At 44.2% G+C, this 27,040-nt stretch overlaps 1 protein-coding gene across 1 annotated transcript in view; it reads left to right on the plus strand.

Moving 5' to 3' along the window:
• ALDH1A3 (aldehyde dehydrogenase 1 family member A3) overlaps window positions 1-25,570 on the plus strand; it is a 33,315-nt gene extending 7,745 nt beyond the window's left edge. Inside the window, exons 3-13 of the mRNA XM_005424228.2 lie at window positions 1,105-1,245; window positions 2,935-3,064; window positions 4,260-4,321; window positions 7,149-7,277; window positions 9,616-9,729; window positions 12,137-12,239; window positions 13,189-13,373; window positions 18,334-18,498; window positions 20,048-20,205; window positions 21,481-21,555; window positions 22,908-25,570. Coding sequence (XP_005424285.1) covers window positions 1,105-1,245; window positions 2,935-3,064; window positions 4,260-4,321; window positions 7,149-7,277; window positions 9,616-9,729; window positions 12,137-12,239; window positions 13,189-13,373; window positions 18,334-18,498; window positions 20,048-20,205; window positions 21,481-21,555; window positions 22,908-22,980 — 1,335 coding nt within the window. The 3' untranslated portion in view covers window positions 22,981-25,570. The remainder of the gene's footprint in view (window positions 1-1,104; window positions 1,246-2,934; window positions 3,065-4,259; window positions 4,322-7,148; window positions 7,278-9,615; window positions 9,730-12,136; window positions 12,240-13,188; window positions 13,374-18,333; window positions 18,499-20,047; window positions 20,206-21,480; window positions 21,556-22,907) is intronic.
• The last annotated feature ends 1,470 nt before the right edge of the window (window positions 25,571-27,040 follow it).

The raw sequence follows: 27,040 nt of genomic DNA on the forward strand, positions 1-27,040 counted from the left end.
CTTGAGGGGGATGTGGCCAGACCTTGTTGGATCAGTGCAGAGGCTCATTTCCTAACTGTATCCAGACAAGACTTGAGAAGAGGAATAGATGAGAGCAAGTGGTGAAGTGCTGGGTGGAATGGTCAAGGTCTGACACTCTCCCTCCTTTCCCACCATTTTGAACCAGATATTGCAGTGAGGTGCAAGTTCTCCATCAGCTGAAGTGAGGCTTGAGCTGTGCCAGACCTTACATACAGCAAGAATCTCTCCAAAGTTTTATCAATGCTTGGGGTACAGCCTTGGCCTTGTGGATGTTGGTGGCAGTGTTCCCATAGATTCCATTGGATTGGGAGCCCTTTTTTAATCAATGTATATGAGGTGATGGGAGGAGTCCAGGGCATACCCTGGCCAGAGCAAATGAATGAAGCTCCAGGAGTGATGGTGTGGGAAGAGGGGACTTTGCTCCCCATCTGGTTAGTAACTTGGTTAAACAGAGCTGGATTTGGTCCAGAGGATGGTAAAGCTGTTGGGAGATGAAGGGACAATGGCACTCAGTGTGTGTAGGGGAAATGTCTTTGTCATAGCACTGAACAGCAAAACCTTTCCCATCTGGTAGAAATGTTCTGGGAATGTGTTCTAGGATCTAAGGGTGATTTTTGGTGTGTTAACTGCCTTGGCATGGGTTCCAGGGGAACTGGATGGTGGGATCTGAGCTGTAATTACTTCCCTGGGTAAAATCTTGATCTCATGGGGGATTTTCCTGCCCACACTTGTTTAGAGGAGGCTAATTCATGTAGGCCAGTGGCCTGTCATGATTCTTCATCCTCCCCCAGTGTCACATCCTGTATTGGCAGGAACATGATTCTGGATTATTTTATAAACAAGTCAGTTACATTAAATTACCCTTGAAAGACCCAATTGGTATTCAGACCTCAAGGTTGTTTATGAGCCCAGGCCAAACATAAAACATATTCCAGGCTTGAATTCAAATCCAGGAGTGAAATGAAAGTGGTTTTGTTAGACAACTTGGTTCTGTCCACTACAGAACCAACTAGGAGGGGTTTCTGTGCCATTGTCCAGCTCCTTCCCTGTAACCTGAGGTTCTCCTGTGTGTGTGTTGTGTAGCCTGATGTGGATAATGCAGTGGAGGCAGCAAAGGCAGCGTTCCAGAGGGGCTCTCCGTGGAGACAGATGGATGCCCCAAGCAGAGGACGACTCCTGCACAAGCTGGCTGATCTCCTGGAGAGGGACAGAGTCATCCTGGCAGTGAGTACTGGAGCAGTGATAAGCCAGCAACAGTTGGCTTTGGTATATCCATATCTACCTGATATTTTTCTGTTCTCTCCCTTCATGAAGGCCAGAAGACAGGAGTAATGACTTTTTTCCTTTTTCTGCAGGACTTGAGGGGTTTTAGAAGGCTGGCAGTTCTTCTACATAGTTGACTTTTGCAGGACTTTAGCTAGTTATTGAAGTGATCAAATATATTAATACTTAAAATGTGCTCAGTTGGTGGAAGCCTTCAGACTCTACAGGCCTTGTACATCTTTCCAAATGGCCCCCAGAGATCCTCACTGGGGGCTGCTGTCCATCCCCACCTAAGCTCTTGGATCTCAGCACTCTCCAGCTCACTGCTGCATTTTTACCTTCAGGGAAAGGCATCTATGACACTCCATGCTGTCAGATGTGCAGGTAACTGAGCCAGTGCCCTGCTGAGGTCAGTGGCAATTGACACCTGTGGGATGTGCTCAGGAGCCTGTACCTGTGTGACTCTGTTGAGCTGGGTCTCTTTCCCCAATACAGTGTCACTCAACCACTTGACATCTTTCAGTTTCAGCAGAAACCAAAACATTTTGTTCTGAAGACAGTTCTGGGCAGCAAGTAAGAGGGAAGAAAAGAAATACATATATATGTGTGTGTGTGTGAATAAACCCTGGTTATTTTCTGCTCACTTTTTGATGTGACTTTGGGGCACCCTCCTTTTCCCTTAACCAGAACACACTTCAAGCTTGCTGTGGTCCTTCTGGTCTGGAGGGCTTGTTTGGCATTGCTGTTTGCACTGCAGAAATCCAGCCCTGGCTGCCTTGGCTGTGTGCTAAGCAATGACTTATAAAAATCAGTTGTTTTAGCAGACATTAAGTGGATAACAATTCTTGCCATTCCAAGGGGAATGTCTGTTTGAGTGCTGTTTGGACCCTGATGTCTGTGGAGCATGACAGGGTATGACTTCATGTGTAAACAAAGATGTTTCAATCTACCAAGGGATAGTACTTCCTTTATGGATCTGCTGGCCATTTGCACCAATATCCCATTTAATGACCTGAGTGGAGAACAAAGCATTTCCTGAGCTAATGTCCAGAACAGTGTGAGGGACACAGGCTCAGCCTGGACTTGGTTTAGAGCTGATCAGCACCAGTGCAGCTTCAGTGGGGCAACTTCTGCCTTGCCCTAGGCTCAGCACAGATAGGAGCACAAAGGTTACTTTACCAGAAGGCTTTTCAGAGGTTGGGTTTAGGCTTCTGAAGTAGAAAAAATAATTTTTTTTTTTTTATAATAGAAGGAAAGTAGCTCTGCCTGATTTCAGTGACACCATCTGGACTCCAGAACATCTGTGCTGGAAGGTCAGTTAGGGTGAAGTCATGATACTCACGTTGTTTCTGACCAGTGCCCCAGACCCCAGCCTGTATCCCACCCACACTCACCTTCTGGAGGCTTCTGGAAGGTGCCCCTGGACAAAGCAGCTCCTGTACACATCAGAGTTACTGTGTGTGCTTTCCCTTCTGCATTATTTGTATTAACAAGCTCATTCTCTAAATATTAGAGGAGGGAAGAACATTCCATGTCTTCAGAACAAGGCACAATAAAGCTGATGAGAGGGTTTTTTAAAAGCTCTTTCTTAAGAAAAACACCCCAAAACATTGACTTGTCTGACAGTGAATGCAAATGGGTTTTTTTCAGACTCTGGAAACAATGGACACAGGAAAACCTTTCCTGCAGGCTTATTTCATTGACCTGGAAGGCTGCATCAAAACCCTGCGGTACTATGCTGGATGGGCTGATAAAATTCAGGGCAGAACTATTCCAGTGGGTGAGTACCTCCAGAGCTGGGATGGGATCAGGCTTGAGGGGGAGGGAGATCCATGGAAAGGTTGGCTTCTGAAAAACCTGCAAAAATAGTCTGCACTTCCTATCTATCTCAGGATGCATTTTAAGCAGATGTGTTTCAGTGTTGAAACTAATGGGAAAAATTGGTTAATGCCTGGATAGCTCTCTGGAAAATAATGTGTGGGCTCTTCTGTTGCATTTTTATCAGAGAAACTTTTGGTCAGAGCAGTCACACAGAGAGAACACTTTGGTCCAGGTGTAGAAGTTTGATTATGGTTTTGGTGAGAGCAAGTTAAGAGAATGGATGTCCTTGTGGCATGATGGGCAGTATGGAGTCTTTTCAAATTTGGCCTCTTTTGTCCCTGCTTGTGGGTGATCACTGAGGCTGTGTGAAGGACAGACACTGCAGACAGAAATTAGTCACCAGAGGAAGGGCTTTGGAGGGCTGAGCTAGTTCAGTCTGTGCAGACAGCAAAAGAAGCCATGTCAGTCATATAAACTGAGATTTGTCACCCTCATTCAGAGTGGTGTAAAGCTTTGCTTGTCTGGACACTCCTTGTTTGTCCTGATTTGAAATCACTTTGAAAAAGCATCATTAGAAATTTTCTTGCTCTCTGTCACATCTTCCCAAAGAAACTAGGTGTTCAGCAAGAATGAATTTGAAAGGCAAATGTTCTTCCTGCTTTCTCTGTGAAAGAGCAGCAGCAGTATTTTAAGGTGAATGGTACTACTTTAGTTCCAGAGTTTCATCTTTTTATGATTTCTTACCAGGAGTGTCATTCCTGTCACACTGAACAGGATTCCTGTGTAAAGTGGGGTTTAAAGCTCTCTCCCTCAGGAAGACAAATGCTTTGTGTTTTTCAGTAGGACAATCTGAAGGAAATTTATGTTTGCTCATATCAGTGTGATAATGAGTTATCCTCCCCTCAGCCTCAACACAGGGAGTTTGCAGAAGGAACTGAACCCTGGTTTTAAAAGGTTCCTGTGTGACTGTGAGTGGTGTTTGGCTTTCAGGCTGGCACAAGACCTGTACTCAGATCTTCATCTGGACAAACACATGAGTCAGGATGAACAACAGTGTTCTCTGTCTAACAGGGGCTTATTTCTGTCCCCAACACCCTATCTGTAAAAGTGAGGATTTTGACTGTTTTGTGCCCTTTTACTCTCTTGTCTTGCAGATGAAAATTTTGTCTGTTTCACCCGGCATGAGCCCATGGGTGTCTGTGGAGCCATAACCCCAGTAAGTGACAGTGCTGGTGCCCTGCATGTCCCACAGAACTGGAAATTCCATGTGCTCTCCATCCTGTCCTGCAGCCTTGTGCTGCCTGGCTAAGCACAGCTGTTCTGCAGGGAACTCCCATCTCAGTGGCCTGATGTAGTTTTGTGTTTTACCCCCATGCCAATTGCTCTTGGCAACAGAAGTGCTCTGCAGTGGAAGGGTGGGTCTCCTGATCAGATGCTCTGTGGCTCTCTGAGGCTGACACCAGTCACCAGAGAGCAGTCAGAGCTCTGGCTCTCACACTGCTGGGACAGCCATCTCGTCATGAGGAGTGCTGGCTTTCTGCTGCCTCGTGCTGATGCATAGTTTTGGGTTTTAAATCATATCCATTATCAATTAATTATGTCTGGCTGCTTTCTGAACTTTCTGGGATTAAATCTCACTGAATAGTTTTCTTTTCCTTGAGGTCTCGTTCTCTGCTGAGGGGACAGTGTGGCCAGCTCTTGGAATGCCTCCAGTGTTAGCATGTGTTCCTTGCTCTGTTTCAACAGACAGCCAGGAAGACTTTACAGCTCATGGGAGACAGATTTTGTTCCTGTCTGGTTGTAAAATGCTTTGAATGTGGTATTCTACAATTTGTGAGGCAAATGGTGCTGTGTCAAGATTCTGTTTGGACACAGCACCAAGTCTGCCAGAGAAGTCTTTGGACAATGCTCTCAGAGCTGTGGTGGGAGCCTTGCTGCTGTCCTGTGTAGGTCCAGGAGTTGAAATGTGATGATCCCAGTGGATCCCTTCCAACTCAGGATGTTCTATGATTATATGGTACTTGGATCAATAAGAGCTCCTGGAGGGTTTTGACTTCTGAGATAAGGTAAAAGACTGAAAGAAATGCATATATGCTGGACCCTGGCAATACCAGGTCTGGATCCCAAAGATGTCTGGGGAAATTCTGCTTTTTCCTTCAGCAGAACTGAATTTGTACCCCAGGTGATGAGAGGACATGATCTCTTTGGCAGTGTCAGGGTGAGGCAAAGTAGGAGGTTATCAGACATTTCTCTTGGTGACTTCAGAACTTTTCTGGCTGAGCAAGCAATGTGACTGCTGATGAGCAGAATTTATGACTTAAGATCAAAATCTCAGGTTCCTCACACTGATCAGCAGTTAAAGGGTATTTCCCTGTCACTCTCAGCTACCTTTGGCCCTCAGCAATGCTTTGGAAGATATCCCTTTAAAAGCCTACATGCAGGATGCTTTGGAAGGCCACTGTAGGAGACAGAGTGAGGCTTGTAAGATCTCAGGTTGACCCTAGACTAGAAATAAATACAACAGAAAGTATAGAAACAAATTTGACTTAAGATCAACACTGAGTTTGTATAAAGAATGATTGGGGTCAACAAAACCACATCTGTCTTCAGTTTACTCAGAACAAATATTCTCCAATTTTTTTTTCCCAGTTCAATCTCGATAACACCAACAGCCGGTGGGTTTGTATTTCCTACTTGATTGAAAGAGATTCTGTCACTGTCCTGGCTGTGTTTCCCTAGAGCAATTAACAGTCCTCCCTTACTCCTATGGCTTGACTATATTTAAATAATATTTTATTTTTATTTAGCTAAAGAAGTTCTTAGGAAGTGCAGCATATGGCTGATTTTCATCCCAAGGTGATATCATGAGGCAGCCTGGAGTCCTTCTCTGTTACTTTCACCAGGCACTGCAGCAGAAAGCTCCTAATGGAGCTATTTCATGCTCTGAAACTGTAGAAAAGTAGTGTAGGTGTAAATGGCTCAACCTGCCAGGCCTCAAAGAAAACTTAGGAGAAAAAGACAAATGGGAAAATTATGGGATGTGGCCATTGGAGAAGATCACTGAAATGGAACAGGTCTGGGGAAAAGGGTGAAGCAAGTTGAAGAATAACACTTGAGACCAAATTCTGCTTTGTCTCAGGGTTAGAATAGAACTCGTGGCTGAAAAGCTACACTGCTAATTTATTTGTAAGTGTGAATTTGTGGATTCCTGACATACTTGGCTTCTTTGTTGATAGCTGAAGGCCCTTGGCTTGGGTTTTGACAAGAAGTCCCCTTGCTGTTGGCCTGCTTCCATCATCCCTGAAGCAGCATTAATTATTTTTAATGAAAAAATCCTTTCTGCTGCCAAATGACCTTTCTGAGATCCAGTGTGAGCTAGATTTTCCACTTCTTACTTAGACTCCAAGATCCCCAAATATACATGACCATGAAAGAGATTAGCACAGAGAAAACTGATGTGGACTGGTTCCTAATTCCAGATTAGAAAACTAATTGGAAAGGAACAATTTGCAATATGAAGAAAGTATGAGACCTCCCCTAGATTTCCATGACTGAACAACTCACTGCAGCTTCCTATTTATAAAACTGGAACTGAATGATATTATATAACTCCTAACTACTCAGCCAGTGCTTAACAGAGAAAAACTAGGTTTTTTTCAATGAGTAGTTGCATTCTGTAATTCCCCACATACAGATGCTGTACAGAAGTGATGCATCAGGAAACTGCCTCCAACACAGTATCTGTGAAGAGCCAAAATCCTACACAAAATGTGATCAAACTCCTTCAAAGAATGAGGTCACATCGTGCAGAAGGTTGTCCAGCTTACAGGATTAGTGTGAGGACTGCCAGCAATATCAGGGACCTCAGGGGGAAATCAAGGAAGTTGTATTCCTTAGCCCAAGCAAGCACAGCATTATAAACAGAGACTCCTCTTTGTGGCTTTCCTCCCAGCTCCTTTCCTCCCTGAGCTGGGAAAGGGCTGCATGGAAGTGAGTAGGTGACTGTGGCAGGCTGATCTGAGCAGTGCCTTGTGTTCTTGCAGTGGAACTTCCCCCTGCTGATGCTGGTCTGGAAGATGGCACCAGCTCTGTGCTGTGGAAACACCCTGGTCGTTAAGCCAGCTGAACAAACTCCGCTCACGGCGCTCTACATTGGCTCCCTGATCAAGGAGGTGAGGAAATCTCAACAGCCCCTCCAGGTTCTGCTCTCTCAAGGCCATAAGCAAGGCTGTATTTTGAATTGGTTTTTAGGTTTTAAAGAGTCTGAGCATAACAAACAGACTTCCAGCTTTAATAGGTTCAAAGGAAAGTGAGAACAACTTCTGTCTTCAGGCTTTTTTCCAAAGGCCTTTGTGACTGGCTGGGAGGTGGCAAACATCACAAAACCTGTGCATTTTTCTTCTTTCTCTGGAAGCTGCAGAGAGAAGAAAAGATGCTTTTGTTCCCCTACCTTGTCTTCCCCTCTCCCAAATGAGGGAAGGGCAACAGCTCAGTTTTATTAGACAATGGGACAGAAAAGAGTGTGATTAGACAGCAGTGTTGTTTGTTGTTTTAAAGTGGGATAATTCCACCAAGGCAGAGTGCCCTGGGAAACAATTCCTCGTCATTGCTGTGGTTCCTAGAACAATGTAGCTGTGTCTGGCCTGTGAAGTCAACTGAAATAAAGGCAAGATGATAGGTTGGGGCTCTAAAATGCTGGTTTAGGGCTTGTCAGGTAGGGTCTTGTGTGCCAACAGATCTGTTAATTGTGCAGAGGAGGTGGGAGGTGCTCAGAACTTTCCAGCACTGCTCAGTACATCAGCTTCCTTAGCTATGGATGTGAGTGACTGAGGAAAAGTAAAGAAGTTGTAGATGGACTTTGGCCTCTCAGTCTGTTTGTTAGCCTCAGTCAAACGATGATTTTGTCCTTTCTTGCCTTAGCCTGGGAGAAAACAGAAAGATATGTTGATAATTGTCACTTAGGGCTCTTCTGTCAGGAAAGGAAGTGGAAAAATAGTACCAGTTAAATGTCTCCTACAGTTACTTGGCTTAATGAGATTACACAAGATGAGTGAGTGAGGACAGGGTACAGTTGTCATGACTTCTACTGAGCCCTGCCACACCACTTCTTTCTTGACTCTGACATGCAGCTCCCCAAACACAGGCATAGCATTCCCCCCCAAAACAATACCATTCAATTCTGGTAAAAATTTTTTTTTCAGCTGAAATTCTAAGGTTGCTGTTTCTCACAGTTGTCCTTCAAGGCAGAAGTGTAATTAGAGCACAATAATTTTATTTGAAGATGCTCCTTTCTCTGCCCAAAATTAGCTGAATTCTTTTAAGTTTTCACACAAATGAGTTAAAGTTTTTTTGTTTTCATCTTTAAAAGGATGTAGAAGATGTTACCACACACACAAAGCTATGTGTTACGTTCAATGAAATAATTTTTGGCCAACCAAAATATTTGGCTTTCATTTTTGCTGAAAAACAGAAAAAACTTTTTGGCTCAGGGTATTCTGAACCAATTTTTTACTTCCTTGTGGCTTTGCTGCTGACTCCAAACATCATTGCTTGCACAGTTTGACATGCAGAATTTGCTTGAAAACTCATTAGCCAAGATGCAAACTCCATTAAATGCATTTTTGTCATTGTCACATCCATAGAAGAAATGTGACCACCCTTCCAATTTATGAAAAGAAAAAAGGGGGGGAGAAAAGTCTTATGAGGATAATTTTTTTGCAAGACAGTACATGAGCAATTGCTTCCTTTTTTTCTCTATTAAAAGGAATGGCATTTATTGAGATTTTTGTATTAAAAAGTCATAGGAAATGAAGCATATGTGTTATATTCTGGAATTTCATCATTAGAAATTGCAAGGAAAACAACCTTGTGCTATCAGTAGTAAGGGAAGGCTAACTTAGAAGAGCAATAATCCTTGGAACTCTTGTTTCAGGAAGTAAAACCAAACCAGTCAGTCCCTCAGTTCTCCTTGCACTACAATTTCACCTGAAGTTTTGCCATTTGTCTGTTTTGGCAAAATTACTAGTTGGCTAATCTAGGTTGTAAATGTGGTGGAAACTTGCATAAGTCTTGTTACCATCTGCTTTTGTACTCCTGTTTTATTAGCCCCATCATCTAGTGAGGTTTTACTGACTTCTTAATCCCTCTGGTCCCTGAAGAACCACAAATGTCAACCTTTGTTCAAAACAAACTTTCATTCATTTACCCCTTGGCTGCAGCTGCACTGCAGTAGCTGGGGGCCAAGTTTGGCCAAAAGACTCACTCTCTTTTGGCTTGAAACTGGGACTTCTCCAAGAATTCTTACTGAAACTTGGCATTTCCTAAGCATGGCTATTAGTTTCACCCACGTCTACTCCAGCTGGTATCATGCAGCCATGTTACTGGAAAGTCTGGAAAACAGGGATGTATCTGGTAAGAGCTCAGAGGAGTATAGTACAACTAATCCAGGCTTTCTGGGAAATGAGCTGTGCTCTCAAATTCTCTACAGAGCTGTTTTAATCTCTGTTTCAGGTGGGTTTCCCTCCAGGTGTGGTGAACATTGTGCCAGGCTATGGCCCCACAGCTGGAGCTGCAATTTCTACCCATGACAGCATTGATAAAATTGCTTTTACTGGATCAACCAAGGTAGGTGATGGATTTCTCAAAGACACCTGCTGTTCCTCTTTGCTTTGTCTTATAAACTGTCATCCATACAAGACTGGACCTATGAGATGTCAGTGACTTCTGTCTAACCAGCACTTCCTCTGTCACATTCCATGTGACAGGGTTTCTCAGAAGTGTTTGTTATTTGTCCAATTCAGATCCTTGTGCTTGTAATAATCCCACATCTCTGAGAGCTGGGTTTTGCCAAACCACCACATTTCTGTAAGGACTGTCCCCCTTCTGACGTCAGGGAAGGCAGTCTGCAGGACAGGCTGGCAGTGACTTAACATCTTGTCATTGACCCAGTGGAGCTTCTGGGCATGTTTGCCTGCCAGCCCTGCCCTGCAACTGGAAAACATGTCAGTCAGAGCTCTGAACAATTCTTCCTTGGCTTTATTTACCTCTGAGGAACCAGGACTTAAATAAAAACATGGCTTTGTGCCCAAGGCCTTCTCTGCTGACGTGGAGGGGATTAACATTTGAGTTTCGTTCTGAGGCCTGCACAGTAAAGCACCTTCTATTTAGCTTTTTTTCCTGTAAATAAATGTGTCTGGCTTGTTTATGAGAGGGGTGGCCACAAGACCTCTGCACTATCAATCACCTCCAGCCATCCTCTTCCATACCTACTTGGGAAAAGTGCGTATGGCTTGGCCAAGACCATGGAATTGAGCAGAGCTGAGACTGCAAACAAATCTGAGTGCAGCAATCACTGCTGAAAATTCTCAAACAAAAGCTTGCTTAGAAAAGTGAACATTTTTCCACTGACTGCTTTAGATGTTTCTTGCAGTAGATCTGCACCTCCAGAATAGAGGCAGTGTCCAAAGAATGGAAATGCTCACACCAGTGGGGACAGCTGAGGCAAATTCAGTCTCTTACTTCTTTGAGGAACACTATTCTTGTTGAGCATTTGCTCAATTCATCCATTCTTATGTCTGCCCTCATAATTGCAGAGTGTGATGTGAATGAATAATGATGACAAATTACCTTGAAAGGTGTTCTTGGTCGGTAAAGGTAACTCCAAACACACAAAAGCTGCAGCATTTACCAACACTACCATCTAGTGGCTTTGTGTACATCCTGTGCTTATCCCATAGGAAAAGGTGTGCTAAGCCTGTGTTTCTGTACAGGGATCATGGGAACAAACAGAACACAATAAAGTAAAAGTTCACAGTGAGATTTTTCTCTCTTGATAGTTGGTCTGATCTTGGAGTTTATTCAGTTACATGCTTTTCTCCAAATCCTAGATCAGAAATTTTTAGCCCAGATGAGACATTAGCTGTGTGAAAACAATAGAGCTTATAGACTCATCCAGCCCACATGGATCTGTTTGGGTTTTTAATGAAAAAGGAGTATCCAGTGGATTAGTGGCAGAAGGAAAATCTCAGCTGCTGGAGCCTGTGGGCAAAAAACTCCTGTAGACACTGTGCTTGTCTCCTAATCCATGGGTGTGCAGGAAACACCAAGGGAGGCAGATCCTTTGCTAATACATGTGTAATTTAGAAGTGTTTTCTTCCCCCTCCACCCATCTGTGAGTTCAGCTGCATCTCTGCAGCATTTGCAGCACAATGCTACTGTTTCTGAGCCAGGAATGAAGCTAATTCAAAATATATTTTGACTTAGTTATTAAGCCTCAGCTTGGGCTCAGTGCCAGCTTGGAAATGCTGATCTTAAAGTCCACGAGAATTTTCCCATATAGATCTCTTCTCTTAGGTTATTAACTCGCTCCTCTTTGGCCAGCCAGCCTGCAGTAATGCCTCTTGCAAAGCTAGGATGTATCACTTATTTCTGCTGTCTCTAGGCCTAAGCTCTGAGTGACTAGAGAAGATCTCTCCTGAGTTCAGGAGTCATGCTCAAGTAACAAGGGCAAACCATGAGAAGTGCAGACCTGTAATTGCCAGACAGCTGCCCCATGCTTTCCTTCCTCACAGTTCCACTCCAAGAGTAGTTTTAGTCAGAAATAAAGGTAAGGTTTCCATGTGCAAAGGTAAAATACAAGAAAACAGTTATAATATGAGCAAATTCAAATATTACATCACTCTTAAAAATTATCCTGCCCTAACAACTAAAGGCCCCAAATAGTTGTAATTAATACTGTTTCTAACAAAATTAATTTAATAAATTCTGAAAGCAGAGTAAATCCTCCCCTTCAGCATACAAAGGTAGTTCTCCCACACAACCTGCCCTTTCAGACCTGCCTGGACCAATCCTTAATTCTGGGGCTGCTTTTGACCCAACACATCACAGCAGTAGGAAACTCAAAGCATTTCAGAGTGTTCTCCCTGACCTCTACCTGCTGCAGCTGCCATCCAGGCTCTTCTATCTTTGTTGGAATCACACTTGAGATTTTAGGGGAAACAACTCATGTCCTCTTTGTATCTCACTGATACAGGTTGGAAAACTGATCAAAGAAGCTGCTTCTAAAAGCAACCTCAAAAGGGTGACGTTAGAGCTGGGAGGGAAGAACCCCTGCATTGTGTGTGCAGATGCAGACTGTGAGTATGGGCTGCTGGCTGTGCTTGCTGTCAGAGCATCCAGGGTGGTGGGTTTTGTGTGTCTCTGCTGTCCTCTGGCAGCTCACAGGGCTTGCTGTTTCCACCCCAAAGGCTGGAGGAAACCTCTGTCCAAGGGCAAGATGTAGTTGGGCGTTCCTGGAGCTCTTCCCCAGCATGGGGATCATTCCCATGGCCCGTGGTGCCTTCCCTGGGGATGGCTGCAGTTGCAGTTAAATCTTGCATTTCTGTGTTTGCTATTTGTGGGCTTTCTCTTTGGTTGTCAGTGCTGCAGAGCCTGAGGCAAGCACTGGGGAGAGCAGTTTTCTGCAAAGCAGCCTCTCTGCAGGCATTCTAATCCAGCCTTCACCTCTGTCCTGGTGGTCTGCAGGGCTCATCTTGTGTGTTTCATTGCAATTTTGTTACATGACTCAGAAGTACTAGGAGATATGTTTAATCTGTGATCACCAAAATGGTTGGAAAATCCTATCTGGCTTCAGGAAATCCTCTCCAGTCCTGCACAGCACACATTGAAAATCAGAGGTATTTGTGCCAGCTGCTAATTGTGAGCATTGCAAGGAGCTGGCCAAAGCTGGCACGCTGCTTTCTGAGCAATCATGTCTGAAACTTGTCTTTAAGAATCAATGCATGGTATCAAGAATTGCCAGAGCAAGAAAAACTGGTCACTGCCTTCAGTGAGTCCTTGTGGAAGAAAGTATCAGGAACTATGGCCAGCTAGACCTCAAGACAAAAGGCAGGAAGGGAGGTGGATGCAATAAAAGATCTGGTTTGGGGGCAGTGAGGCCCTGTGAGTGCCTTCCATGGGTGTGGACCATTGTCAGCATTTTTTAAAGAGGTTTTCCAAAGAGAAGGGAAAACAACAAGTCTGGAAACACTGGAATGCTGGAACTGTGCATGTGGTAACACTTTTCCCTCCTGGGTCTTCTCACAGTGGACTTGGCAGTGGAATGTGCCCACCAAGGCGTGTTCTTCAACCAGGGGCAGTGCTGCACAGCCGCCTCCCGCGTCTTCGTGGAGGAGCAGATCTACCCCGAGTTCGTCAAGCGCAGCGTGGAGTTTGCCAAGAAGAGACTGGTTGGAGACCCCTTTGATGCCAGAACTGAACAAGGGCCCCAGGTAAGCGTGTGTCAGAGAGTAGTTGTTGTTTGGTTTTTGGTTGTGGTTTTGTATAATTTTCCTTGTGTAAATATTATCCTTACGGACGCGGTCCCAGCAGAAGTGCCGAGGGGTGAGTAATGTATCGTGGCTTTATTTCTCCTCTCTATTTTAAATATCAATTAATCACAACTGTTGAAATGTTATGTTGTAATTTTTTTCAAAACACAAATGTATTTAATTCAGTTCTTATCCAGCTGTATGGAAGGGGCTGTCTCCCTGGTGCAGTAACACAAAGCATGTTGCAGTGAGCCATAGCTCTGTGCAGAAGAGTGCAGCTAAATGGCTATTCAGCTCCTTGGCTGTGTGGGTGATGACAAGTAGTTAGAGCCCAGAGACTCCTGAGTCCTCACTTTCCCTCTCCTCCTCTGCTGCCTTTCTGATCCTTTGGAGAAGTTTCAGCTGAATTAGGAGGAAGAAACATGCCAAACTCCTGTCAGAACCAGCCTCCTCAATTCTTCCAGAGCCTTCCTCTTAGTTTTTCCTTTTGAGGCAATCTGAGTTGTGCTGGAGAACTGGGGGAAGATGATCCTTAGGTCAGATCTCTTAACAGGCCCACTGTTTGGTACCAAAAATAAAGCAAGTCCTCAGAAACCTATAGCCAAGGCCTCTTTTTCTCAGTACTGCACTGTGGGTTTTAATTCCTTCATGCTGTCTGTGTAGGATCCCTCAGAGAAGGGGTGGCTCTGAGGACATCTGCCTCTCCTTATCTGGATCTGAATCTCCACATGACTCATGCATGGTATAAAACCTCATTGCTTGCCCTCATGCAGGGGCAATAAGATGAGGTACATCCTCTGGTTATGCTGAGGCTGCATCCAGCCCTGTAGCTTGCCTAGAGATTTCAAACTGCTCGGGACTCTTAGGAAGAGAATCCCATGCTAAGACTTGCTCCAGCAGAGATGAGCTGACCCTCAAACACTGATTTCATGAGAATAGCTCCTGAATCCATTCAGTTGTGAGTTTTAAAGGGTGAAACACCCTGCAGTGGTTGGAGCATGTTGAACTGGGCTGCTCTTTTAACTTCATCGGTGTTCCAGCTCCTGCCAGGCTGGCAGAACCCTTCCAGGGTGCACTGTGGCACAGCTCCATCCTCTGGGATCACTGCTGTGGCTCAGGGGAGACCCTTTGCATACAGACCTGTAATTAAGGGTAACAGTGAGTTGGAATAGCAGTGTCTGGTCAGGTTTTAACTATTCTAACTATCTGTCCTCTTTTCCTGCTCTGGCTTACCTGTTATACTTGTAGGAGAGAGAGAACACCCACACACACCTGAACTTCTGTGTATGCAACTGTCAAGGCCAGGATGGGAAGGTGTTGAGGGAGTAGGAGGAAACTGTAAATCCCAAAGTTCTTATGTGGTTGCCAGTTCAAAGGGACAACCACTTCCCCTGCAGCTATGGCTCCTTGCTCTGGAGCCTGTGTTGTGGGCACATACAGAAACTTAAGCAGAGGAGAGAAATGATGCAGTGTCACAAGGACTTAAAAATACCTCTGAAAGTAGCAAAGATTCACACTTGTCCACAAGTTACTCTTCAAATATGAAGCTTCCAGATAATTTTTTCCCCCTGTTCCTGAAGTAACCTGCTTGGCTGTGAGAGTTTTTTTTATCTTGAACTGATGGATAAGGGAAGACTCACCAAGAAAAATAATTTGTCTTCATCATCTCTCCCAATCAGATGCTTCAGGTCCAGCCTGTTGCTTTCATTTTCCTTTGGTGTAAGGCAGGGTGAACATACAAAACAGCATCACAACAATGCTGCATAGATCCCATTGTGGGATGGTTACTGGCTTAGAAGCCAGCAAGGGGGAAGGGGTAGAAGCCAGCCTTCAGGCTGGCAGTGGTTGTAGCTCATGATCTCTTTGGTCCTGCATCAGCTGCACGTGATGACAATCCTGTCCCACAAGAACTTGAGGTTGACCCAAGCTAGTCCAGGAAAAGTGGTCCCATGTGCAGTTGTTTGTTCCTACATTGCACTGCACTGGATTGGAGAACTGGCTGATTCAGGTCTAATCCAGCCTTTTTGGAAGTGAGGAAGAAAGGTTTTACTCAGGTCAGTCCCCTGATATGGATTACTGTTCACTGGCATAGATGCTCATGGCATGGGAGTGGGAAAAGACTGTGTCAGCTGCAGTATTGGGTTATGCTGATATAAACTGTGCTGCTCTGATTAAAATTAGGTCAACTTTAAACAGCATTAAATTTAGACAGAAATGAGGCATGCTTCTGGTGAGACTTCTCCAAAACTCACATGTGTCTGGCAGTGCTGACTGGCTGGAATTCAAAGGACACCACAAGAAACCTGAGGGGTGCTCAGGACTGTTTGAGCAGAGTGCCAATCTCAAATGCAGGCATTTTTAAACTTTGGATTCCTGGGAGCTGTATCACAGGAAGCAATAAAGTAAATCTGCACAGATGGCAAACTGGTTAACCAGTGCATTGTACAACTGTGAGCAGCAAACTGCATTAGATGAGACTGACATCCTGGGGCACTAGAACAGGGATTACATTCGAGCAAGACTAGACTAGTTTTGTTATTTTAGAACTCAAATACTGGGATTTGTGGACTGCAAGACCTAGTCTACAGAAATAAAACAAGCACTAATTGTGGCACTTGTTAGTCAGTAATTATTCAGCCCAAAACATAATTTGATTTATAAGAAAGTGAATATTTTCCTTACACTGTAGACATGCACTTCAGGATTAAAGTGTGAAAATAAAACATTTAAGTAGAAAGGGTTGTGTCCAACAGCCAGTTGGACCCATTTGTGGGCTATTTTGTAGGATTACAAACACTAGGTTTGCACATGGAAAAAATTCTCCTTGTGGTCTTGACTGAAATGAAGCAAGAGATGAAGATTTGGGGGTTCCCGGATTTTCAGTATTGCAGTGATCCTTAGAAGCTCCCTTCTCTATTGAATTAGATGAACAAATAGTTGAATTTGCTTTACCAGATCATGTGTTTTTAATAAAATTCAATGCTTGAACCATAAATAATAGTGGGGTAGGGGACAGAATTTAAACAAGCCTTGCAAGCTCTAGTTACAATGACAAACAGTTCCACCCTTGCATGTCATTTTTACAAATGTTTTCTTTCCCCAGTGTCTTTTCATCTAACTGTAGTTTGCCTTGCAACAAGTTGCAGCTGTATAAATATCCTTGTTTTGTTTTCTGTGATGTGAAGTGGATGGACTGGATTGGTCTGGATCACAGACATGCCAGGATGGAAAGCACTTGCAGATATTTTTGAATTATTTACGCTTGGCAACTAAGCAACCAGACAAATAGACAATGTGTATGGCACCTGCCAAACTCAGTGTGACACTGTATCCTACAGCAGGGCACATGTTTCCTCGGGCAGTAGCATGAATTAAGTGTGTCCTTGGGTAGCACCTTAACACATGAGAGAACACAAGCACTTAGAACACGCACAGTGCACGTGCTACTCACACATCTGTTTGCCTGGAGATGTGCTGGGCTCTGTTTCCACTCTGTACCACAAGTATCCCAAGGACACCCTCCTGCAGCTTTGATATTTGTCTAAAAGCATGAAACCTTGGATTGTGTGTGGTCAGGATTAACTGGGGACAGGATATAGTCTGTAATCTGGAGGAGTCAAGTGTGGAACACTGTGTAAACAGTCCCAACTGGCAACTGGCCTTGCTGAAATAAAACCAGATGCCTAGGGAGGGGGATTGAGCCAGAACAAGCATCTGGAGACACCTGGCAATCAGAATAATCCCCCAGCCTTCCAGGACACCTTGTACCAGTGGGTGGAGTCTTCTTTAATCACCTCAATAAATTTGTCGAGCTTTTTTTGAGTTTTTCTTTTCAAAAACATATCTGAGTGTTTTACTATCTCCAGTGTGCTGTCATGAGGGATTTCATCACTTAGTTCCACATTGTGTCAAGAGCCAGGTCTGTTTGTTTGAAGCCTGCAGTTCTGCAGCCCACTGCTGCACATGGAGCACAGAAGAGGGGTCAGCAGTGAGTGGAAGTGCTGTGGGCTTCTGCACCTGTTCCCAGCACAGGACACAGTGTATTTGTGGAGTGCATGATGTGTCCTCCAAGTCCTGGTGCAGCTGTGCAGCCTCAGGGTCCTGTCACTGGAGTGGCCTTCCCCCCCACGTACAGAAATCCCTGGTTAAAGGCTGACAGCAGCACTCACTATTTGAGATTACTCCATAGTTAGGAGGAGTTAGAAAAGGTAGTTAAATGTGAGAGAGAAAAAAAAGGCAGGATTATACCAGTTTCTAAGAACTGTGAAAAGTGATTCTGATTTTAAAAGCAAGGTTTTGGTGCAGCAGTTGTGAAGTCACCCCACCAACAGGGCTTATCTTGAGGCTGTTGATGGAGTGTGCACTGTGGAAGGAGATGGAGGCAGAGCTCACTGGGTTCTTCCAGCTGGGGACAGAGCTGTAGGTGAAGCTGCACACTGCAGCAAAACTGAGTCAATAGTTCTTAGATCCTGGTCCTCCCTCTCCTGTACTGATTCTGCTGCTGGTCAGATCCCTTGCTGAGCTCTCTAGTCCATCTCAGGCAGTTCTCTTACTGAGATAAAGCAGTGCTTGGAGAAGGTGAGAAATCCTAGAGCTCCAGTGAGCTGAGCTGTGGGAGCACATATCCAGGACAGGGAGCAAGGGAAAGGGGGGAGACACCTCCATGTGGCAGCAAACTATTAGATCAGTTTAAACTGTCACATGTCACTTCACCTTATGTTTCCTGTGGCTTAGAGCTATGCCCATGTCCTGTCTTTCTCCCTGCTCACTCCCTGACTGCCACATCCTAAACTGAGCTATAAACTGACCCAGTTTGACAGTGCCCTGCAAATGTGCCCCTGGGCCACATTCCATGACTCCTCTCTGGAACCATGATAATAAAAGTGCTGCTGTTTGTTTCTTTTCCTTTTGTGTCTGACAGATTGACCAAAAACAGTTTGATAAAATCCTGGAGCTGATAGAAAGTGGGAAGAAAGAAGGAGCTAAGCTGGAGTGTGGAGGTCTTGCCATCGAAGACAGAGGCCTGTTTATAAAACCTACAGTGTTTTCAGAGGTCACTGACAACATGAGAATTGCCAAAGAAGAGGTACAGTACAAATCACCTAGAAAAATGCTGCTTCAGAATCAGAAATAGTGGTAATGGAGGGGGTTCTGTCTGAATCCTTAATTTTAAATATAAATAACTGAGTAAAAATAACTGACACTGTGGCAGGCTGGAGCAATTATTTACCCTGTAATTTCCAGTGACCATGGACAGTGTAATGTGTGTTCTTGCTTCCCTACTTCTACAAGAGAAGGGGTTGCTTTATTGCAGAAATGTGGGAAAAGAACTCTGGGACCTGATGCTGGTAAAGGAGCAAAGGAACAGCTACTGAAGTTTGCTGAAACAGCCTTAGCATCTGAAACAATCCCAGATTCCATTCTCATGGCAAAATCTTCTGAGACTGACTATTTCTTTCCTATATGAAAACATGGTCAAAGCCAGCAAAGTGCAGATCTAATACTCTGGCTTTCGTTATTCATATGTAGAAATGTTGAACAAGCTGCATGTGATTAGATACTCTGATATTCCTTTGAAATAGAAGTTAATCTACTTTTCATCGTGTTCCCTAATGGAAAATAAGTAGTTGCCAAAGTCTAACTGGCATTTGTAGTTTAAAGTTTAGCCTAGTGCTTTTTATGGGGCTGCTTGCTGTTCACTCCTGGCAAGATGTTTAAATGTCTCAGACCTGCCACAGAATCTCTAAGGAACCTGGGAAAGATATCAGTCAGGGCATGAGTTACATGCTAAAAATAGAGAGAAAAAGAGCTGAAAATCCCATGACAAACCTTTTCTTAATGAACTGACTCCAAATCCCAAGCCATGATTCACAAAGCTTATCCAGTTCCATTCATTGGCAGTTTTGTTGCAAATGCATGTTCATCCTTTGCCTAGGATTAAGGCTCCACATAAGAGCCTGGATATCCCAAAACAAAGACATTTATAAACCCTTGTATGAGCTTAAAAGTGGCCCAAATGAGTCTGTTTCTCACATTCAATGGGCTTTATTGTGCTGTGAGAGCCTGCAGACCAAGAAATGGCTCCACCTTTGATCTTGTGCCCAATGAGAGACTCCATCCCAACATTTGGGAAACCTTCTGTATGGCTGTTGCCTCTACTGGCAACCTGGGAAGCCAAGTTTGTGGTCAAACACAGATGTGGTTAATGCACTGCATGCAAATAAAATGCATACAGTGACAAAATGAGGGTTAAAAGCAAGTCAGAAAACTTGCAGTCCTTGAAATAAATTAATTGTTACTTGAGCACACTCAGCTTCAGAGTTCAAAAGGAGAGTTGTAAATGGAGTAAGGATGAATCATTTGTAACTTGTCCAGATCTAACTCTGCTTATTTTGATTGTTACAGATGATCCATTACTTGTTGGATCTTAACATTTATTAACTACTACAGCACATCACAATGCTTCCTTTGAAGTTTAATTAGTAGCTTTTAGGACACTCCATCAGTGACCCCTAGAAGGCTAAAATATAAGATTTTAAATATATTATCCAAACAGAGCATCTGATTCTGATTACTTCAAAACTACCATGGTTAGCAGATGCTTTCCTGTACTAAAGTTTAATTGATATCTGCAGATTTTTGGGCCAGTTCAGCCAATTATGAAGTTCAAGAGTATAGAAGAGGTGATACGAAGAGCCAACAGCACCGAGTACGGACTCACAGCTGCGGTGTTCACCAAGAACCTGGACAGAGCTTTAACCCTGGCTTCAGCTCTGCAGTCAGGAACAGTCTGGTGAGCAGCCTGGGAACAGAGGGTGGGCTGGGGCTTTGTTTCCTGGGAGGAGAGAGGGATTTAGGATTTGCAATCATGTTGGTAAGGTAATAGAGGTTGTGGGCTCCATCCCCATACGTGCCGCTCATTTAAGAGTTGAACTTCATGATCCTTGTGAGTTCCTCCCAACTCAGAATATCTGTGATTCTCTAAATGCTGCAGCTAAGATGGATTAGTAGCCTGCCTAATTCTTGATGTTCTGCTCAGAAGCAACATCCATTCCTCAAAATGAGGTGGTGAGCCCTGATAGCATGTTGAGAAATGGACTGTTTTTTCCTTTAGTCGAGGTATTTCTTTGTCGGGGTTGTAGAAAGCTCCACCAGACGTTGTGCCTTCCAAAACCCTGTATGTAGCAAAAAAGCAATTCTCATGATCTTTTGCCAGCACCAGATGGGATTTTGCTGCACAAACCAATATGGACAGTAGGTGGCAACACACCACTGTCACAAAGAAAAGCAGCTATTTTTGCGTACAAAATTTCTTATTTTATATTAGAATGATTTCAAAGATGGAATCCTGATTTTTTCCCACTCAAGACGAGAAGTTGATCTGCTATCTGCTTCTGATGCAGAGGATTAATTTCAAGAGTTGTCACCAGAAGAATTAGCCTCAAATATTTACATAAAAATGGGATGTTGGGCTTTGAAGGATACATGTGCTGAACACACAAGGAAGTGCACACTTCCAGCACAAGCCATACCTGTGCTGCATGACTTTCAGTCATTTGATCTTACTGAGATGCTAGGGAAGTGTCTGCATCAGCTTTTTCTACCAAGTATCCATAGAAATGGCCCCAGTGCTTTTATTTTACTGTGACACAATTGTCTGACACAGTCCAAATGTTTTCTGTACCTGGAAGGGGATGCTGGGGCCTCATTGTGAGTGTTTAGAGAGCTTTCTGAGTAACCATGTTCATTTCAGAATGTGCTTAATAAATTAGGGAATAGCCTGAACCATTTATTTTAATCATGACTCTGAACATGGCATAAATTCTAGCTCAAGCCTGAATGTCTTTGCCATTAGAGGATGTGAAGCAAGATGTAGGTCAGACTGAGAACTACTCAGATGTTTTCTGTTTCTGCAGAAAAAGAAGATTTTATTGCAATAATCTGATTTCTCAAGTGTATGACAGAGAAAACAGAGAGATTTCAGATTTTATTGTATTGTTGCTGTTGTCATCATCTTGCTTTTCTTTGGTATTGAATTGTCTTCTTAAAATTGATGTTTTTATTGTAGGATCAACTGTTACAATGCGCTCTATGCTCAGGCTCCTTTTGGTGGCTTTAAAATGTCAGGCAATGGCAGAGAACTGTAAGTTTTGTTCAGTATTTTGTTTCTGTGTGGGTGGTGAATGCAATAACATTTGTGACTGTGAAAACACTGTTGAATTTGCTTTTAAAGCTTAATCAGGCTTGCAGCATGCCCCACAGGGAGGTGCTAAGCCAGTAGAGCGTGGATGTAAAGCATTCCTTTAGGAGCACCTTCATCTGCTTTATGAGCTTTTAATAGCTCCAGTTCACTCAAGTCCACTTGGAAGCATTCTTCCATACTAGTTAGATTTTTAGATGAAGGGAGAAGTATGGCACCACAGACACTGGTATCCATCCCAAACCTGCTCCATCTTTCCATGGTGGTGTCTATGCCTCTCTTGGCTGCTGTATCATTGCTTCTTGTTCAGGTGGGAAGGAATGATCTCCCAAATCATTCTCCATCTCACCTTCCAAGGTTGCTGCTAAATTACACAAGAACCCTCTCTCCCTCTTCCCCAGCCTGGCCTGTTACAGTGGGCCTACCAGACATTTCAGCCCTTAATAATTACTAAAGCTGAAATTTTTAAACCAAGGTCACTCCATGAGTTACACACAGAGCTGAGATATTGTCTTAAATCTTAATTTTCTTCTTGTATAGGAGACAGGTTTTCTTAGACCATTCAGCAGACTCGTCAGAGGAATCTAACACACCTTTTTTTTCACAAGCCAGATTTAATCCCAGAAACCATTTCCAGTAACTGTTCTGGTCCATCTGCTGCTCTGAGACATTCAGGTGCCTCATTTTCTAAGCACAGCAAATAAATTAATCCTCAGATGGGACATAGTTATATATTGAGACCTTATGGTTTGCTTTGCCTGACTGCCTGGATAATTAAAGGATGTCAGAGGTTTCCCATGGGAAGGGCATGGGAACAGAGCCAGTTATCACCAACCAAGACATAATGCAGTGGTGGGCTCTCTCATCAATATGCATTTCTGGAGCAACTGTGCTCTCCTGATGACATGGGATCTTGTAGATAGAAGCTTTTTTTAGATGAAAAAATAACTTTAATTGCTGTCTAAGCACCAACAGCTGTGTGTACGTGGCTGTCTCTTGTATGGCTTCTTACAGCAGCACTCAGTTTGCACAGGCGGAGTGACAAGTGTCATCTTGTGAGTTACAGTGACCAAAGCACTCTGTGTTTCTCTCACAACAGGGTGTAATTGTATGTGCTTATGTGCATGTACTTGGTGGTTATTAGAGGCAGTGGGATAAATGGATAGCCGGTGTAAATTGTTCAGATCTGGTTTTAATGACCTGATGTCAGAAATACACGTGTACAACTCTCTTCTCTCAGGGAAATACACATTAACATTCAACAAATGTCCTTTTCCTCATCTTTTCTTTTGCAGTGGGGAGTATGCTTTGGCAGAATACACCGAAGTGAAAACAGTCACCATCAAACTCTCCCAGAAAAGTCCATGAGAACAGGAGGCCTGAAATGCTGACACTCTGAATGTGACACACGGGGGACGTGTTCAGAGCAAGGGGGAGGGGAGGGGTGGGAAGGAACATGGAAACACCTGTCTTTATTCCTCTAGAAACACTGAATCTGCTGGGCTCCATTTTGCCAACTGGCTCTTCAAAAACTGATTCACTGGCCCTGCTGGCAGTACACACTTGTACTCCACAAGTCCCTGGCTGTACATCTGCCTGCTCCCTGCAACTCAAATGCTGTCAGTCATGGTTTTGGCAGGACATCTGCTTCCCAACTGTACCCCTGAAGGACATGGACATCACTGGCATGCTAGAGAGACTGCTGGTACCATCAAAGGTACTGGCAAATACCTTCAGAGGTACTTGGGTTTCCCTTGGCAGAGATGGACTCGAGGGGTAAGGAAGGGTTAGAACAGCTTGACTGGAGTTGGTGGAGTTTGTGTGAAGATTGCAGCTGGAGTTTGGAATGGGAGTGCAAGCTCTCATGGAAGGATCTGTAAGGAAATTCTCTTTGAAAGAGCTATCATGGTTTCTCTAAAGATACGTGCATTCTCCATCCTGGTGATATTCTAGCCCTGAATGAGATTTGTGGGAGTTTCCTAGAGGACTCCTTTGGGGCCACTATGTCACCCAACAGAGCCAGACTTTCAAGTGTCCTTGGAACCTGATGTTTGGGTGAGCACACACTACACATGCTGCAAATGCAAGTTCCTGACTTGCTGACCCATCTGGCTCCCAGTGAGTCACAGTTGTATCTCAAACCTTCACTACAGCACTTTTCTCAAGAGGATTTTGCACTGCACTTACCGTGGTGACACCGAGTTGGATGCTGAGCATGTAGCATGGTAGATACCCCACACAAAACACCCCATACCAGTCCTGATCTGGGGGAGGGAGCAGAAGAGCTGCAGGAAACTGCCCTGCACTCTCTTTCTCTGCAACTTTTGGGCTTTTTGAACATTTCCTTGTTTTTTGAGCCAGGACTATTACTTTGAGAGTAATACTTAGCTCTTCACACTGCTTCTTTATCCTGTATGAATGTAGCTTACAATACATTCCTGGAAGTGCAGTGTGGAAAGGCAGGTGCTCCCAAGCACACCTTGAGTGCTGAAAAGGAGGGTGTACAAGCCAGTTACCATGGAATAAGCTGTGGCTGGACTTCAGTCTGTCAGCAGCTTCACAGCCATTGTCCCTGTGAGTGCTGTCATCTCATGGCCAGCACAGAGCAGCTGATCCTTCACTGAGAAAACTGCCTTGGATTGTCCCTTGCTCACAGCTGTCCATGGAGCGGCTGTCACACCAAGCTCATGCCTTAGCACCTCCTGCAGTAACTCCTTTGCATGCCCAGACATTATTATGAGATTAATTATCTTGAGATGAATGACAAGCCACAGGCTATCTTCAGTTCCTGGGCTCACTGCTTTCCCTCCTCCTGACTCTGCCGGAGAACCCTGGCAAAGGCACAGCCAGTCCCACGTCTGCAGGAGTTAGTGGTGACAGCTTGTTAGGAAGTTCAGCTGATCCCTCTGGGATTGTCCTCTGAGAACAAACCCACTGAAGTTCCTTATGGCTTATCAACAGATCCCCAGGGAGCACTGATAAGGATTGCTGCTCCAGATGTCGGAGCTTGAAGCAGAAATGCAGGTCTAACCTCTCTTCGCTGGTGCAAGCCAGGATGTACCCAGTACCTTCCTTTGCTCACAGATAGGCTCAGACAGCAGCAAATTCTGTTGCATGAGTGGAGCTTTTTTTGGAGGAGGAAGGAAGGTGGGTGGTGATAAGTAAGGAAAAAAGTTTGCATGAGCCTAAACTTCCTTATTAGTTGGTGAATGTTGAAATTGCACTTCAACATCACTTCACTTCTGATGTGACGTACCTCCCACAGTGTAACCAGGAGCCTGTGCTCCCACGGGGTGTGAGGCAGGTAAATCTCCCCATCCAGTGATGAAAATGTCCTCCCTTCCCCATCAAAGGCCAAATGGGATCATTGTAAATAAGTTTCTATTTTTGTAAGACACTTAAGAGTGCAAACATCTTCTCAGACAAACATTTTACTCTTGCCACCTGAGGGTTTCCTTGGGCTGCAGAGAGGTGAGGCAAACAGTAAAAGGCTGTTTATCTTGATGTATCTCTGTATTTTTGATAAACAGTGGCGGAAACTGAAATAATCTGAAATTCTTAAAATCCTACTCTTCTGGCTTTATATGTATGATATATATTTCACTTTTTTTCCCCTTATCAAGTTTTTAAAAAGTCAATGTATCTCTTATTGTATAAATCAGGGTTTGACTCTACACACTGAATTTTGTAAGTTATATAACACTAGACACTAACTTTAAAGTAACCCCTTAGAGGGTATATATATTCCTCCATTGCACAGTAAGGCTTTCATATGAATACTAGTTGTTTTTTTTAAAGAAAAGAACTATATTTATAAATTAGGATACAGTTAATCTAATGTATTTTTATAGCTAAAGGTACATGAAAATGTTATGTTTAAACCTCATGTATATATTTAGACTATGGATATCTTTTTTGTAATAGTTCTTGTTCCTAATAAATGTTTAACTTTGTGAAATGGGTGTATCTGAGGATTTAGTATCTCACTGGGGGACTGTGAGGGAGTCTGCACTTGGATTAATTTTTGCAATTTGGATTAATTTTTTTTTCAGCTTTTGGATTAATTTTTGCAATTTTAAGTGCTAAGCGTGGTCAGTGTTCTGCACATAAAAGCTTGAGTTGTGCCATTTACCATAAGCAGAGGGAGGAGAGCAGAGCTGCAGCTGGCAGGGGCAAGCACAGAGCTGGATAGATCCTCTTTTCCTTCTGAGGTGAGCCTCAAAATGAAGTGTTTAAAGACACTGTGGCTCCTGCAGCCAGATGGGGCTTCCTGCCTTGCTCTGGCTGCTCCCTAAACCCCTTGAGACACATCCACCACCAGTGTGGCTCTGCTGAATGTGTTCCCAGCCCAGTTTTATTTCTCTCATCTGCAATGTAGATACAGAGCAAGAACATTCCATTGTCTTTTAACTCTCTTCCCATCTGATGTGTGAGAAATTCCTTTGGGCTCCCTACACAGGCCAAGCCAAACTCCTTGAATTTTCCACTCACTGAGAGCATCACTCAGAATCTTTCAGACTCCAGAAAAGGGAAGGCTGGAGATACAAAGGCATTGCTGTGAGTGACATAATCAATGCAGACCTAAGGAAGAGTGGGATGAGATTTAGGGAGGGGGAAAAGGGGAAAATTAGCTTGAATTATTGCCAAAGGAAATTAGAGCCTCCATCATAATAAAGGAAAAAGAGTTCCTTTAGGGTGTTTCCAAACATTGTGCCAAAAATGGTGTAAGAAAGGTCTGGGTGAGAGCTGGGCTGTGAGGCATAAAAGGGAGCAGGCTCGCTGAGAGGTGGAAAGGTGCTGAAAACGGGTAACACTGGTTTTTAGCTGTGTTAAAAGTCAGAAAACAGTAGTATTGCTATGTTCTTGCTCTCTGCCTATGGCTGCAACTGGACGCAGATTGGTGGGGACCTGAACCCAGGGAAGAGCAGCGGTGAACACCCATCTGTGTCCCCACAATCACCCCAGGCAAATCTCAGGCTGCCGCAGGCGTTCTGTGAATACACATCCACCCCAAGTGACCATCAGTGACCCATTGCTAGGTACCGACCAGGGTAAAAACATCCTCTGCGTTTAATCACATTTACAGAATGGCTACGAACAGCAAAGCAAAAGGCACGCAGAAATGTTTGGGTTTTTTTCTTAGTTGGTCCGACGAGGGGGGGAAATGGAGCAATCCCTGGCTTGTCAGAGGCTCCCGGAGACGAATGGGTCAGTCTGGGGAAGGGCTGCGCACACCAACACCCGACTCCTTCCGAAGAGAGGGGGCAACCTCGCTCCGCTGTTCCAGCGAGGACCGAACTCGCCGCGATCCGGGGAAGGAGCAACTTTCACAGTGCAGCTGTGCTGGAAGCTGTGCCGGGACCTGTGCCCCGGTAAGGCCGGGCCCTGCCGGGACCATGGGCAGCACTGCGGGACCGCTCCCGCTCCA

This window comes from Geospiza fortis, unplaced genomic scaffold, assembly GCF_000277835.1.
Source record: "Geospiza fortis unplaced genomic scaffold, GeoFor_1.0 scaffold2, whole genome shotgun sequence".
Taxonomy (NCBI): domain Eukaryota; kingdom Metazoa; phylum Chordata; class Aves; order Passeriformes; family Thraupidae; genus Geospiza; species Geospiza fortis.